This window comes from Garra rufa, chromosome 15, assembly GCF_049309525.1.
Source record: "Garra rufa chromosome 15, GarRuf1.0, whole genome shotgun sequence".
Lineage (NCBI taxonomy): Eukaryota > Metazoa > Chordata > Actinopteri > Cypriniformes > Cyprinidae > Garra > Garra rufa.
Window position 1 is genome coordinate 40,035,582 of NC_133375.1, and position 16,386 is coordinate 40,051,967.

General features: G+C 32.4%; 2 protein-coding genes across 2 annotated transcripts in view; both read right to left on the reverse strand.

The window, feature by feature from the left end:
• Positions 1-897: 897 nt before the first annotated feature.
• On the reverse strand, positions 898-9,213 carry LOC141287177 (coiled-coil domain-containing protein 74B). The gene is made up of 8 exons (XM_073819311.1): positions 9,188-9,213; positions 6,531-6,817; positions 5,808-5,852; positions 3,916-3,997; positions 3,658-3,817; positions 3,482-3,582; positions 1,545-1,601; positions 898-1,449 (listed from the first exon to the last, which is right to left on the reverse strand). The coding sequence occupies exons 1-8, from the start codon at positions 9,211-9,213 to the stop codon at positions 1,311-1,313; spliced, it is 897 nt and encodes a 298-aa protein (XP_073675412.1). The 3' UTR covers positions 898-1,310.
• Positions 8,403-16,386, reverse strand: part of tmem127 (transmembrane protein 127) — a 58,297-nt gene continuing 50,313 nt past the window's right edge. The window contains exons 2-4 of the mRNA XM_073819312.1: positions 14,892-15,225; positions 11,958-12,122; positions 8,403-9,862 (exon numbers count right to left, since the gene is read on the reverse strand). Coding sequence (XP_073675413.1) covers positions 9,552-9,862; positions 11,958-12,122; positions 14,892-15,129 — 714 coding nt within the window. The 5' untranslated portion in view covers positions 15,130-15,225 and the 3' untranslated portion in view covers positions 8,403-9,551. The remainder of the gene's footprint in view (positions 9,863-11,957; positions 12,123-14,891; positions 15,226-16,386) is intronic.

Genomic DNA, 16,386 nt, shown 5'->3' on the forward strand with positions numbered 1-16,386 from the left:
GGTATGACAAAAATATAATCTATATAATACTATAATATAATATAATGTATAACATTTTTTTACATGTACAAGAGTTTAGGCAATTTCACAATTTATTTAATAATTTAATTTATATATATATATTATGTATTTATTATGTATAATTTTGTTCGATTTTTATTTTTAATTTAGGGTCCATGCTGAAAATCTTTAGTCCTAAAACTGTTTAGAGAAAAAAGTATTATAATTGTAATAAATAAAAGTTACAAATATTTAGCATTTATTATAATTAACAGGTTGTCTCAGACTTACACTGTTATTTTAGTATTATTGAGGTACTATTATAGTTAATTTTGAATAAATTTGACCAGTTTTTCTTTTTCTTTTGTATTTTAGTTAAAGTTTTAGTAATTTTGTTAGGTTTTTGTTGTTTATGTAGTTTTTGTTAACTTTTATTTCAGTTGTAGTTATTTTAGCAAGTAGTTGAAATGAAACATTTATAACATGTATTTCAAGAAACTATTTGTTTTTAATTAACTCATGCATTGATGCATTTATCAAACAATTAAAACTTTACGAGCTATTGGGTTTTATCGGGTAAACTGAATTAGAGAAACGTGTTGAACGTTTGCTGTCTGATTGAATTGAATTGAATGAGATAGTGGCCTCTAAAACCCATTACTTAATAAGGCTCTTAAACAAAGTAATACTATGTGGTGTCTGCTGGAGGCCCGGGCACTGATCCAATGGGTTGTAGTCGTCAGTTAGAGATCCAACAGGACAGAGTATAAAACCTTCTCAACGGCCAGATTACACTAGTGCACTGCACATGAAACATACTCAGCCCTTCAAGAAGAAACATTTCAAGTCACTGCATGAATCTGTACAAAAAACCAACATAATTAAATTACTGGTGCATTTATTTAAAGAGAATTAAAACTGCTTTGTCAAACTCAAATCAACTGAAAACCTTTTGAAACCTTCAGGGAAATTCACACCTCAGTGTCTCTTATTAAATCAAAGGTATTATATATTTACGGACCTTCCTGTTGAAGGATGAGCAGCTTAGCTCTCGTCTCATCTTTAACATTTGGCTGCTTCTCTGGAAAGATTCTTATTTAGTTCATTAGGGAATCAAACGTGATCAACGTGCGTTCGCTCACGTCTCTGCTGAAGAAATAAAACATATTTTTGACCTTCCTTCAGCTTATAGAGAGACTAATTGAGCCTTTTCGTAGGGTAAAAAAGGTTAAACTGTAAGACCTTCTAATCAGCAGACACAATGGCACAGTGACAGAAGCGGGACAGCGTAACCTTCACTCAAAGGAGGGTTAAGAGTTCACAGCTCTCCTGAGACGCATTCTGTGCACGTCCTGCGCTCTCCTCTGCCGCTCGGACATGGTGCTGCTGAGATTGCGTTTGATGGCTGGGAGAAGCACCGTTTCTCTTTGACCGGCCTGATTCGGGATCCTAGGGAGAAATGATCAAAAATTGTTTCTGAATTACGGACTGCCTGTGATATGGACTGGTATTCTGTGATGATAATGATTGAAAAGTAAGCCTACTGTTTCTTTGGCAGTGGTTTGAGAGGTAGTTTCGGAAAATGCTCAAAAATGTCAGCCCTAAAAAAGAATCATAGATTTAAATGTGCAAAAAAAAAAAAACACCAATGATTTTAGAGATGGATTCTCAATACACAAATAGAATATGACAAAATTAATATATTAAAGAAGTCTGTGTATTGCAGTCTTTTCTGCTCACCAAGTCTGCATTTATTTGAGCCAAAGTATAGCAAAAGCTGTACATTTGTTTGAATATTTTTACTATTTAAAATAACTGCTTTCTATTTAAATATATTTTCAAATTTAAAAAAATTAAATTTATTTCTGTGATCAAATCATTACTCCGGTCTTCAGTGTCACATGATTCTTCAGAAATCATTCTAATATGCTGATCTGCTGTTCAAGAAACATTTTTTATTTTAAAGTAAGTGTACATTTTTTCAGGACTTTTTGATGAATAAAAAGATCCAAAGATCAGCATTTATCTGAAATAAAATGCTTTTGTAACATTATACACTGTACCATTCAAAAGCTTGGAGTCTTGGAGATTTATTTACTATTTACTTTTTTTAGAAAGAAATTATAGAAATGAATACTGTTATTAGCATGGATGCTTTACATTGATCAAAAGTGACGATAAAGCCATTTATAATACTAATAGCATAATAGCAATAATAATAATAACAGCAAATCAGAAAATTAAAATGATTTCTGAAGGATCACTTGACTGCAGTGATGATGCTAAAATACAGCTTAGAAATCACAGGAATAAATTACATTTTTAAATATATTCAGACGGAAATTAGTTATTTTAAAAAGCACAAATATTTTAACATTTTACTGTTTTTGCTTTACTTTTGGATCAAATAAATGCAGAAGTAACATCTTTTAAAAACATTAAACATTTTTTGACTGGTAGTGTATATGGCCAGGTCACATTTCACCCAAAAATCAAAAGAAAAAAACTAAATTATATTGTATAAACAAAATTAAGTTTTGTAAATTATTTTTCTTCTATTACTATAGTTATAATTTGTGCTTTACGATTGAAATTATGAAACAAAAATATATATAGTGACAGAATTATAATAAAGAATATATATATAATATCATGTAAAAACTTCATGTAAACTTCATGTAAAATATAGATTCTTTCTTTGATAAAATTATTAAATTATAATAATTATAGTAATATAATTAAAATTCTTTGTCACATTTTATCCCCAATGTGTATTTTCATGATTGCACAATTTATTTCACTGACAATCCTGTTTTAAAAATTATTAAAATCATAGTCTGCATTATGTATACTTCCAATTACCAGAAATATTTAAATTACTTCTAAGTATTCTAAAAAAATTATTACAACTATAATACATTTTATAACAATTATTAAAATCAGTCAGCATTATGTATACTCCCAGTTCACATAAATACTTAAATTACTTCTAATTCTTATAAAAATATACTATATTAAAAATTACACACATACACATATATAATTTATATAATTCAATTCAATATATTTATTTATTATTATTATTTTTTTTATAAATACATTTTAAATGAGATTTATTTTTTATGAGATTTGAATTAGATTTAATAAGATGCTAAATATATATTTCTTTTATCCACTTATTTTTCCCGTAAGAGCAGGTGCGGTCATTTGTAAATTGTATAGCTCTGGCTTCCGTGTCCAGTTTTCAGACAGCTTGTTTTGCTGCTTGATATTGCATATTATTTAATGCATTATCTTAATTATGAGCACACTGTTTTGTAGAGCAAACAGTTTTATCGTTATTCATTTTCTTTTATCGTTATTTGAACCGAAAGTCTTCCACGTCAAAGAATAAGGTGAAATCCTTTTTTCTGTGTGTGTAAAATATGACCAGGATATTTCTTAACCATTTTTGTGAGTTTCACTTTGAATAACAGTGCACCTGCTGTTGTCACAGAGCGATGCACTTGCAAGGGAGAAAACTTCAGCGGCTGATCTGTTTTTGGAGGTGATTTCTCTGAGATGCGTCTTGATCCGCAGCAGCTGAGTGATGAAACATGAAAGTCAAGTATGAATAAATGGTATGAATCACAACAGACATGATGAAGCGCTGCTGACCTCTTGATACTGTGCGGCATTGGCGTGATAGAGCTGCTGGATGATGAGCTCGCACTCCTTCAGCGTTGGGGTGCGGGGCTGCTGGGACGGGCTGCAGGTGATCCTGAGAGGCAGCAGAGACGTGACTGCGCCTCCTCCCGCCTCGGACGCCTCCTCTGAGCTGGAGCAATGACAGCAGGAGGACATGTGATTTAGTTGGTTAAGTGTGGTCAGTTAATCAGAGATGCTAACTGAAGGGTTACAGAGATTTGCATGCACCTGATGAATCCACACTGGGAATTCTTCTCGGCTGAACGGTCGCTACTGGATTTTGAGGAATTACTGTCGGACCATATGGACTCTGTGTGGAGCACACCAGGGTTATTAGAGTCCACTTCAACTACAGTTAAAACCAGAAAGAAAATGTTATTTGAAATAGAACTTAACCGTTTAACTTAATGTATTAAAATAACTAAAACTAATATTAAAATAAATAAAAATTATATGTACATATTTAAATACTAATACAAATGACAAAAACTCAACAAAATTACTGAAACTTTATTAAAAATGTATATTAAACATTAAAATGATCAAACATATTTAAAAAATTAATTAGAAACATTAAAAAAAATGATTAAAGTATCTCAATAATACTAAAATGAATAAAAATGATATCTACATATTTAAATACTAACAAAAACAACAAAATTACTAATACTTTAACATTAAAATTATACAATATAAAGACTAATTTAAAATAATAATAAAAACTATTTAAGTATCTCAATAATACCAAAACGAATAAAAAATATTTAAAAACAAAATTACTAAAACTTTAAAATTAAAACTAAATTAAAAAAAATTCAATATTAATAATAAAAATAATAAAGGTATGTCAATAATACTAAAATGAATACAAATGATATCTACATATTTAAAAACTAATAAAAATCACAAAAACACAACAAAATTACTAAAACTTTAACATTATAATGATAACAAAATATTATATAATGAAAAATATTAATAAAAATTATAAAAGCATCTTGATAATGCTAAAATAAATAAAAAGCATGTCTACATGTTTAGCAATACAAATGACAAAAACACAACAAAACGACTCAAACTTTAAAATTAAAACAAAATATAAAAAACTAATTTAAAATATTAATAAAAACTCTTAAAGTATGTCAATAATACAAAAATACTAAGGCATCTAATTATATCCAACACAGTGTTATTTTAGTATCACTGAGATACTATTCTAGTTTGTATTACTATTTTGAATTATTTTATTTTTATATTTTCAGTTTTTATTTAATTTTTAGTTAGTTTTTGTTAATTTGCTAAGTGTTTTTGAATTTTTATTATTATTTTTAATACACACACACACACACATATATATATATATATATATATATATATATATATCTACTAATAAAATGACAAAACTAATACAATTTTTAAACAAAATTTAAAAATATATATAAAAACAAAAACCAATTCAAAATATTAACAAAAACTATAAAAGCATCTCAATAACACTATAAAACGGCATACAATTGATATATACAATTTTTAAAATAATAATTAAAATGACAAATAACAAAAAATACTTTCAAAATTAAAACAGAAAATATAAAAATAAAAATAATGAAAAATATTAATAAAAACCTTTTATTATTAAAAGTATCTTAATAGTACTAAAATTAATTAAAAACAATCTACATATTTAAAAACAAATAAAACTGACTAAATCACACAACAAAATTACTAAAACTTAAATAAAAATTGAAACGAAATATAAAAACTAATTTAAAATATTAGTATAAAATACATAAAAATATGTCAATAATACTAAAATGAATAAAAGTATATCTACTTATCTACAAAACTAATACAAATAAAAACTATAAAAAAAAATCTAAATAATAATAAAAAATATTTAAAATAAAGAAATTACTAAAACTTTACCTAAAATTAAAAAACAAAATATAAAAACTAATTCAAAATAATAACAAAATCTGTAAAAGCATCTCAATAATACTACAATAACACTGAATGACAGTTGTCCTTTCAAGGGTCTTTCTAAAGCAAATTCTGCATCATTACATGAGTATATTATAAATATACTTATTAAAAATTAGGCTTGATAAAACATAGCTTACCATTTGGAGAATTGTCATGTTCCATAACCAGCTGATACTGTAAGTCTGTAAAAGAAGAAGTAAATATGCAAGTGTGAAAATAATATTTAAGTGTGCATTAAAAAAACATCATTTTGTGCCCTGTTTTTGTGACTGAACTATGGCGATATTTGATCAATTAAACTAGATTATGGATGTGTAATGCAAACAAAAATTAAAATGCACCAATAGTTTTAAATCTTTGCTTTTAATTAACATCAAACAATTTGCATCTCATTACATTTGAATTTATATCTGGTTTTCTAAAATGTTTGTTTTGGCATTTAAAATGGAAACTAAAATATCATGTCAATATTATATTTAAGATATTTTGTTCCTCGATTAGGTTTCAACTCGCATTTCCCCCTTTAAGACCAACGGTTTGCTCTTTCTTACATCACATTAGAGGAAGTGACATCATCGTCAACCTTCTGACCACATGCTTTAAACAGAAGTAAGTTTGTTTTACAGCTTTTATCAGTATTTCATTATGTCTAGCCTCAATATTTCAACTCTTATAGGGTAAAAACATTTTAACTACTAGGATATTGGGGTAACATGTTCCTCTATTGCATTCCTCCAGTATCTATAGCAGTTTTTGCCCTGGTGTTTTAGACCCTATGTGTTTTTTTTTAAAAGTTCAGCAACCTTCTTAAATTTTACATTGAAAAGGCACCATTTTCTAAGGACTGTAGTGTCGCACACCTTTATTAACACGCTTCAGATCCTCAATTTCCACATGCAGTCTCTCCAGTGTGTCTTTATGCTGTTGTTGGAGGAAGAGAATATCTTTCTCCAGAGAGGCGACGCGTGTTCTGTGTGCGTCTGTCCTGGGCTGAGCAGCTGCTTTTAGGCTCTTGATGTCCACAGGTGGAGATCTGACCATAGAGTCACTGGACAGAAGTCTGGGGTATCTCACCCGGTCCAGATGTCGAACCCTGGTCCAGCTGGGCAGGTTTCGCAAGGGTGGCAGATTACTGGTGGACATGGTGCTAATGGGATGAATATTAGATTAATAACTCATGGATCTTTGGCACATACTCTTTTTTTACAGATGAACTCACAAGTTTACATACACCTTGCAGAATCTGCAAAATGTTAATTATTTTAGCAAAATAAGAGGGATCATATCAAATGCATGTGTTTTTTAATTTAGTACTGACCTGAGAGATATCTCACATAAAATACATTTACATGCAGTCCACAAGAGAAAATAATTTACATACACTTCACTCTTAATACTGTGTTGTTACCTGAATGATTCACAGCTGTGTTTGTTTAGTGATAGTTGTTCACGAGTCCCTTGTTTGTCCTGAACAATTAAACTGCTTAGTGTTCTTTAGAAAAATCCATTTGGTCCCACAAATTCTTTGGTTTTTCATCATTTTTGTGTATTTGAACCCTTTCCAACAATGATTGTCTGATTCTGAGATCCATCTTTTCACACTGAGGACAACTGAGGGACTCATATGCAACTATTACAGAAGTTTAAAACCCTCACTAATGCTGCAAAAGGAAAAACAAGGCATTAAGAGCCAGGAGTTGAAAACCTTTTGAAATTGAAGATCAGGGTAAATTTCACTTATTTTGTCTTCTGGAAAACAAGTATCTTCTGTAGATTCTAAAGGGCGGTACTAAATGAAAAAATACAATATTTAGGCTGTTAAACTGTTCAAAAGTTTTCACCCCCATCCTTTAATGCATTGTGTTTCCTTTTGGAGGATTATTGAGCGTTTGAACCTTCTGTAATAGTTGCATATGAGTCCCTCAGTTGTCCTCAGTGTGAAAAGATGGATCTCAAAATCATACAGTTCAAATGCACAAAAATGCTGAAAAACTGTTCATGCTGTTCATAACAAACAAGGGACCCATGAACAAATATCACTATCATTATCACTGTGGCTCATTCAGGTAACAACACAGTATTAAGAATCAAGCGCATGTAAACTTGAACGGGGTCATTTTTATAAATTCAACTTTTATATTCTCCTGTGGACTATGTAAATGTCTTTTCATGTAAAATAATATCTCATTCAGGTCAGTACTAACTTAAAAAGACCATGCATTTTGTATGATCCCTCTAATTTTGGTACAATAATTAGCCTACCAATTTGCAGATTCTGCAAGATGCAAAGTTATGCAAACTTTTGACTTTAACTGGACGTTGAGGCGAATATCAATTCATAAGCATCGACACGTCACATTTTAAAGCTAAAAACCGTCATATGTTCATTTCATCGCAAAAAATATGCCATATAAGTCTAAAATTTAGTTAGCGGCGTAATATGGGCCTGGCCCCACTTACACACACCATACCTCATCTCCATAAATGGTTTTTACACAGCTTTCGTCGCCCATCAGTTACCGGCTAATATTCATTAAACATTCGATCAAATTAAGCTTATTTATATAAATAATGAAGCAAAGGGAAAACATTTAAACAGTTGTTTCTTCAAATGAATGTAGTTTATCCTCGCTGAAATGCCGGTGAGACGCGCGGTGTCGCTTCCTGGATGAATCAAACGTTGCTATGGCTACCGCGCGTGCACACGCATTGAGGAAACAAGCACGCACACGTTATTTTGGACTTTTTTTTCTTTATTTTCCATGTCAGTAAACATATTTCAAATGAAACACAGAAAGGAAATGTGAAATGTGAAATAACCTAGAACACAAAACCACCGGATTACTATAAAAACAACCAAAAGTGAACAGCATGTGTAAAATCTGAACAATTACAGTCCATTTATGCAACACAAATGCAGTATCAAATGTCATGCAGTGATTTTATCAAAAATAATCAGACCAGAGCCAAAGCTAGACGAGTGCATCACGAATACAATCATAATCGAATGTGTTAAGACTCGTTCATCGCTCACACTATTACTATCAAAACACAGCAAACACAATTTCACTTAAAAAAACAAAACAAAAAATCCAATTAATATAGAACACACTTACAATGTGATGTTGGCATAACCTGAAAGCCTCCAAATTACAGGTACATAAAATATTCACTTTCGTTTCTTTGAGAGTCGGAGAATAAATAATTTGTTCATCCATCTTGGCCTATATGTGCGTTAAAGTGACTGATTAAAATTAAGTTTTAAAATGCAATGGGTTGAATCCAGAAGTGTGGATATGGCAGCATCTCTGTACTATTGATTAATTAAAATAAATACAACGACACTTTGATAGCATGATGAAAGGTTTGAAAAACAGGAACAAAAGTCGAAAGTGCAGCTCAACATTTTAAATGTAAAACATTATAAACCTGCAAAAATCCTTTGGAAAAACAAAAATAAGACTAATTCCCCACAGTTTAGTGTGCCAACGAAATTGCAGGTAAAAGCATCTCCAACAAGCGTAATGTTGAGATGCTTTGCATCCTTCAAGTCTTTAATCAACAATAAAGCGTGCCAAAAATACTTTTTTTTCTAAATCTGTGTGGGTTTTTTATTGCCGGATACATGCAAGATGAATTCGAATGGAATTCTACAAGCAATGCCATAATTATTCTCTTTGATTTATTCCATGCACTCAAGCTCTGCCAAAAGTAAACGTTCATTTAAACATGTGCATGGATATAGGCATTCTGCATGATCTGGAATACTAAATTTATATTAGTTATTGATGGCGCACCTAAAATCTGAACATCGTTTCTTTATCTGAAGGCCAAAGGTGTGGCGTTGGGCAGAGAACATGTGGGGAGATGACAGTTGGCGATCAGGGTGTGTAAGCCGGCGGAGGCTGGAATTGGTTGGCAATGTCGTAGTCGACTGGGTATGTTTCGCTGCTCTCCTCCATCTCTGAGAGGAGCTCTAGGGCTTGCTCCTCTTCCTCAGTGGGGTAATGGCGGAGAAGGTTGGCAGCTGTGGCTAAAATGGAGGCGCCGCCTGCGCCGGCCACCAAGTAGAAGCTGATGGCAAAAGTGACGTAGATGAGCGAGCCGTGGTACTTCTTGTGCTGCTGCTGCAGGGACAGAATCAGTTCAGAGGCCCAGTAGCAGAAGCCGATCACTGTGGCACACTGGAGCACTGCAATGCAGAGAGTCATGAAGACATTAATCAGAGTTTGTACATATACTGCAAAATGAAATTCCAGAACTTTTAGGACTTTAAGCACTACTACTTGAAGAGATAAATAAAAACATACTAATAAAAAATGAAATCAAAAATAAAGGGAAGCACATGCAAAGTATTACTACTAAAGTATTACAAAGTATACTGCACTTTTACTATAGTAAAACCATAGTTAATTGTCTTAAGGGGAGACACTGCAGGCAAAAACAGTTTTTTTCATGCACCACTCAAGTTTGAGATTTTAGGCTTTTTGGTTTTTCTTAAAGTGTTTTTTCAGACTAGTGGAAAGAAAGCATCCAAAAAACACTGTTAAGTGTTTCTTTTATAGCACACATTTATAGCCATAAATCTCCACTTCAGTAACACTTACACACACCAAACTGTACATTTTTACTCCTGTTTATATCCTGAAGGTTTTTACAGATGGATTTGTTTATTTATAATTAGTTTGATTTTATACATTTTATTAAAATGGTAAAAAAAAAAAAAGTGTTTCCTGTCTGTTCTTTTTTTCTGAATAATGGCGTGACAAAATGAGATTCCCTCTGTTAAAACTTTTGACTCTAATATGTCAAAAAAATTAAACAAGAATTTTGAAACTGATTTTTGTACTAGAAATGTATGCAAATTGGTGCATATTTCATTAAACAATGGTTCATTTGCATATTTAAACCTAACATTTTAGAAAACTCATACAAAAAAATGTTTGCAGTTATCAGTTACCCTATTCACCTGCATTGTCTCGCCTTAAAGAATAACTATTGCCAAAATGCAACCTGGGCTGTTTTTTTTTTTTTTTTTTTTTTTTACTGTAAATGAGACAAACTTATATCTAAAAGCATAATTACGACAAACGAGCCGTTTTTGAGATTGACCGTGATTTCGTTTTGCGGTCAATGGCCAGTGAATGGGAGTTCTAGGGGCATAAATTTGAGCACATCAAAATCAATATTTTTACAACGCTAAGAAGGCTCGACACACCATGAAACTTTGCTCGAAGTATCGCCTGGGTCTCTACACATGAACTCGAGCATTGAGAACATTGTTTGTGTACACAGAGTTTACTAAAAAGAAAGGTTTTGAACATCTCACTTTCACTGTTTGAGTTTCCGCTCGCAGCCGTCTTGCCAGTCAAGAAGTGTCGATCTCCGAATGCGAATGAATGGACTCCACAGGATGAAATATTAGGCTTATATGAGGCTCTTTTTACAACTAGAAGGTTAATATTGTTTTATGCTTTAGGAGCTATCCATCTTTACTCTCCTCGCATTCGGAGATCGACACGTCTTGACTGGCAAGACGGCCGCGAGCGGAAACTCAAACAGTGAAAGTGAGTTGTTCAAAAACTTTCTTTTTTTAGTAAACTCTGTTTACACAAACAATGTTCTCAATGCTCGAGTTCATGTGTAGAGACCCAGGCGATACTTCAAGCAAAGTTTCATGGTGTATCGAGCCTTCTTGGTGTTGTAAAAATATCGATTTTGATGCGCTCAAAGCTATGCCCTTAGTACTCCCATTCACCGGCCATTGACCGCAAAACAAAATCACGGTCAATCTCAAAAACGGCTCGTTTGTCGTATTTATGCTTTTAGATATAATTTTGTCTCGATTACAGTAAAAAAAACCCAGCCCAGGTTGCATTTTGGCAATAGTTATCCTTTAAAGAATTCGTATTTGTGTATACCTTTTTTGTTTATTTTTTCTTTTGTTTTGTTTTTATAACTTTACTGCCTTAATAGTTTGATGTTTTCTACGGTTTAAGAAAAAAAAAGATTTGAGAAAATCGTTTTTCGAAATCCTGATCTGAAACAAATGATTCGCAATACGCACTCTGAAGTCCTGAAGTGAATCAAATGATTCGCTATTTGACTCCAAAGCAAATGATTTGTGATCCAGGTCTGAAGTCCTGATCTGAATAATGATTTGCAAACCATTGTTTGAGATCAGGACTTGGATAGTCTAAAAGTTTTGAAACTACATGAGGTTCAGAAATAAATAAATAAAAATAACTGTACTTATATTAAGAACTAAATCCTTCATGATTTAATACCTGTGAGGATGTGAGCGAAAGCATATCTGCGTGTGATCTTGAGGGCTGGGTGTTTTGGTCCAAAGACATCCAACAGAAATGCAGTGAGGCTGCACAGAATTCCCAAGAAACAGAAAGCAGCAATGACCCGCAAGAGCAGGATGGACTGAGAGTTGATACAGTAATCTGTGAGGGGGAATGTACAAAACAGTCAAAGGTTATCATTAAAAGTGCAAGTAGAAGAGCTCAATTTTTACTTCAAAATGTAATCTATGCACACTACCATTCAAAGGGTTTTGTTTACAGTTTTTTTCACAAAAATTGCTGCCTTGGTGGGCAGAAGAGACTTTTTCAAAAATCTTAGGTAGTGTATCCAGTGGTGTATAAAGTAGCTGAAAGCCATACTTAAGTAAAAGTACAGATATATTACCAGAAATTATTATTAGAAGTTGAAGTTACCATTTAGAATATTACTTGAGTAAAAGTCTTAAAGTATGTGATATTTATTGTACTTAAGTACAAAAAGTATTTTTTTTAATCTTAAATGTACATAAGTATTGAAAGTAAAAGTACAAGTACATTTCTGAGAAAATAAGTTCAAATTCTGAGTTTATATTGCAATTCTGACTTTATTTCTCACAAGTGTGAGATCACCCAATTCGGGGAATTGTTAGATACAAACTCGCAATTGCGAGAAAACAGAATTGCAAGACACAAACTTGCATTTGTGATAAATTATTTCTAACAATTGTGATTTTTTTTTATCATCAATTTCTGAGAAAAAAAGTCAGAATTCTGAGATCTCGCAATTATGATATTATTTCTCGCAATCGCAAGCTTATATCACCCAAAAAAGTCAGAATTGCATTTATATTATGCAATTCTGGGGGGGAAAAAAGTCGTCAGAATTGCAAGATACAAACTGGCATTTGTGAGAAAAAAAATTCAGAACTGTGAGTTTTATCTCGCAATTCTGACTTTTTTCTGAGATAAACTTTGTGTTTGCTCACAAAAACTTTCTGACTTTATTCTCAAAATATCTAGACCTTATTCTTGTAGTATTTTGACTTTATTCTCAAAACATTTCATCTTCATTCTAGTAAAATTTCAACTTTATTCTTGTAACATTCTGACTTTATTCTGGAAACGTTCCGACTTTATTTTTGAAAAATTCCGACTTTATTCCTGTAATTTTGACTGTTTATTCTCGAAATATCTAGACCTCATTCTTGTAGTATATTGTCTTTATTCTCAAAGTGTTCCGACTTTATTCTCGAGGCGTTCCGACTTTATTCTCAAGGCGTTCTGACTTTATTCTCGAAGCGTTCTGACTTTATTCTCGAAGCGTTCTGACTTTATTCTCGAAGCGTTCCGACTTTATTCTCGAAGCGTTCTGACTTTATTCTCGAAGCGTTCTGACTTTATTCTCGAAGCGTTCTGACTTTATTCTCGAAGCGTTCTGACTTTATTCTCGAAGCGTTCCGACTTTATTCTCGAAGCGTTCCGACTTTATTCTCGAAGCGTTCTGACTTTATTCTCGAAGCGTTCTGACTTTATTCTCGAAGCGTTCTGACTTTATTCTCGAAGGGTTCCGACTTTATTCTCAAGGCGTTCTGACTTTATTCTCGAAGCGTTCTGACTTTATTCTCGAAGCGTTCCGACTTTATTCTCAAGGCGTTCTGACTTTATTCTCGAAGCGTTCTGACTTTATTCTCGAAGCGTTCCGACTTTATTCTCAAGGCGTTCTGACTTTATTCTCAAGGCGTTCTGACTTTATTCTCGAAGCGTTCCGACTTTATTCTCAAGGCGTTCTGACTTTATTCTCAAGGCGTTCTGACTTTATTCTCAAGGCGTTCTGACTTTATTCTCAAGGCGTTCTGACTTTATTCTCGAAGCGTTCCGACTTTATTCTCGAAGCGTTCCGACTTTATTCTCAAGGCGTTCTGACTTTATTCTCGAAGCGTTCCGACTTTATTCTCAAGGCGTTCTGACTTTATTCTCGAAGCGTTCCGACTTTATTCTCAAGGCGTTCTGACTTTATTCTCAAGGCGTTACGACTTTATTCTCAAGGCGTTACGACTTTATTCTCAAGGCGTTACGACTTTATTCTCATGGCGTTACGACTTTATTCTCAAGGCGTTACGACTTTATTCTCAAGGCGTTACGACTTTATTCTCAAGGCGTTACGACTTTATTCTCATGGCGTTACGACTTTATTCTCATGGCGTTACGACTTTATTCTCAAGGCGTTACGACTTTATTCTCATGGCGTTACGACTTTATTCTCAAGGCGTTACGACTTTATTCTCAAGGCGTTACGACTTTATTCTCAAGGCGTTACGACTTTATTCTCATGGCGTTACGACTTTATTCTCAAGGCGTTACGACTTTATTCTCAAGGCGTTACGACTTTATTCTCATGGCGTTACGACTTTATTCTCAAGGCGTTACGACTTTATTCTCGAAGCGTTCCGACTTTATTCTTGAAGTGTTCCAACTTTATTCTCGAAGCGTTCCGACTTTATTCTCGAAACGTTCCAACTATTCTTGTAATTTCGACTGAAAGAAGGAAAACTTCAAACTTAAATTTCAATGCAAATGCAATTTTTTTGGAGGAAAAAGCAACATTTCTGTAAGCAAACACTGTCTAGATAGAACACAATACTTTCATGAGATCATTTTGTTTTGCAAAATTAAGAAAAAAAAAACATTTTCTCGCAATTCTGACTGAGATCCCGACTTCTGACTATTTTGTAGTAAGTAACAAATATGCTTCAGGGAAATGTATCAGAGTAAAAGTATACATTTTAATTAGGAAATGTAGTGGAGTAAAAGTAGGCTGAAAAATAAAAACTCAAGTAAAGTACAGATACTTCCAAAAACTACTTAAGTACTGTTACAAAGTATTATTACTTCTTTACATTACACCATTGAGTGTAAGTTTGAGATACCAACCCTTAACAAGGTCGTCATCTATATATCCCAGTACGTCTGCGACACCGAGCTCCTGTCTGGGACAGGTTCCTCCATGGACGCGGAGCCAGGCTGGTTCTGCCAGGGCCGTACAGAGGGCTGTGATGGAAAGCGCCCCGGGCAGCGCGGATGCTAAACTCCGCTCTGGTTGTTTGGGTAGAGCTGTTCCACCTCTTCTCCTCCGGTTTCCAGGCGCAGCAGTTCCCGGGGGTGCGTACATTGTCTTAAAAGCTCTGAAAACCCTTGATTAAAACAGTAAAACTCAAATACACCAGAGTGAGAGTGGACAGATCTGGGGTTTGACCTTTGCTGGGCACTACAAAAAAAAAAAAAGCACACAAAATTATATTATAGTCATCTTGAGCAAAACATTAGATTAAATGTGTTTTAATGTATAGTATTAACTAAGAACCGTCTGGAACAGAAACACAACATTTGTAGTAATAAAGTAGTAATATTTTTAGTAATAAAACAACATATTCTTATTATCAATAATAAATTAATTATAGTTAATTGCTATTGCTAAGAATGCAAAGACATTGTTCTTGTAATTTCGACTGTTTATTCTCAAAATATCTATACCTTATTGTTGTAGTATTTTGACTTTATTCTCAAAACATTTCGACTTTCTTCTCATAAAATTTTGACTTTATTCTCGTAACATTCCGACTATATTCTTGAAACATTCCGACTTTATTCTTATAACATTTCACCTTTTATTCTGTAAACGTTCCAACTTTATTCTCGAAACGTTCCGACTATATTCTTTTAATTTCGAAATTATATTATAGTCATCTTGAGCAAAACATGAGATTAAATGTCTTTTAATTTATAGTATTAACTAAGAACCATCTGGAACAGAAACACAACATTTGTATATAAAAGTTCATACAATTATTGAGAGATGATATAAATTACAGATCACTAATTAGAGTAGGAAATAATAATAATAATAATAATATATAAAAAAAATAATGATTTATTTTTTAGTAATAAAACAACATATTCTTATTATCAATAATAAATGAATTATAGTTAATTGCTATTGCTAAGAATGCAAAGACATGATTCTTGTAATTTCGACTGTTTATTCTCAAAATATCTAGACCTTATTGTTGTAGTATTTTGACTTTATTCTCAAAACATTTCGACTTTCTTCTCATAAAATTTTGACTTTATTCTCGTAACATTCCAACTATATTCTTGAAACATTCCGACTTTATTCTTGAAACATTTAGCCTTTTATTCTGGAAACGTTCCAACTTTATTCTCGAAACGTTCTGACTATATTCTTGTAATTTCGAAATTATATTATAGTCATCTTGAGCAAAACATGAGATTAAATGTGTTTTAATTTATAGTATTAACTAACAACCGTCTGGAACAGAAACACAACATTTGTATATAAAGTTAATACAATTATTGAGAGATGATATAAACTATAGATCACTAATTAGAGTAGGAAATAATTATAATA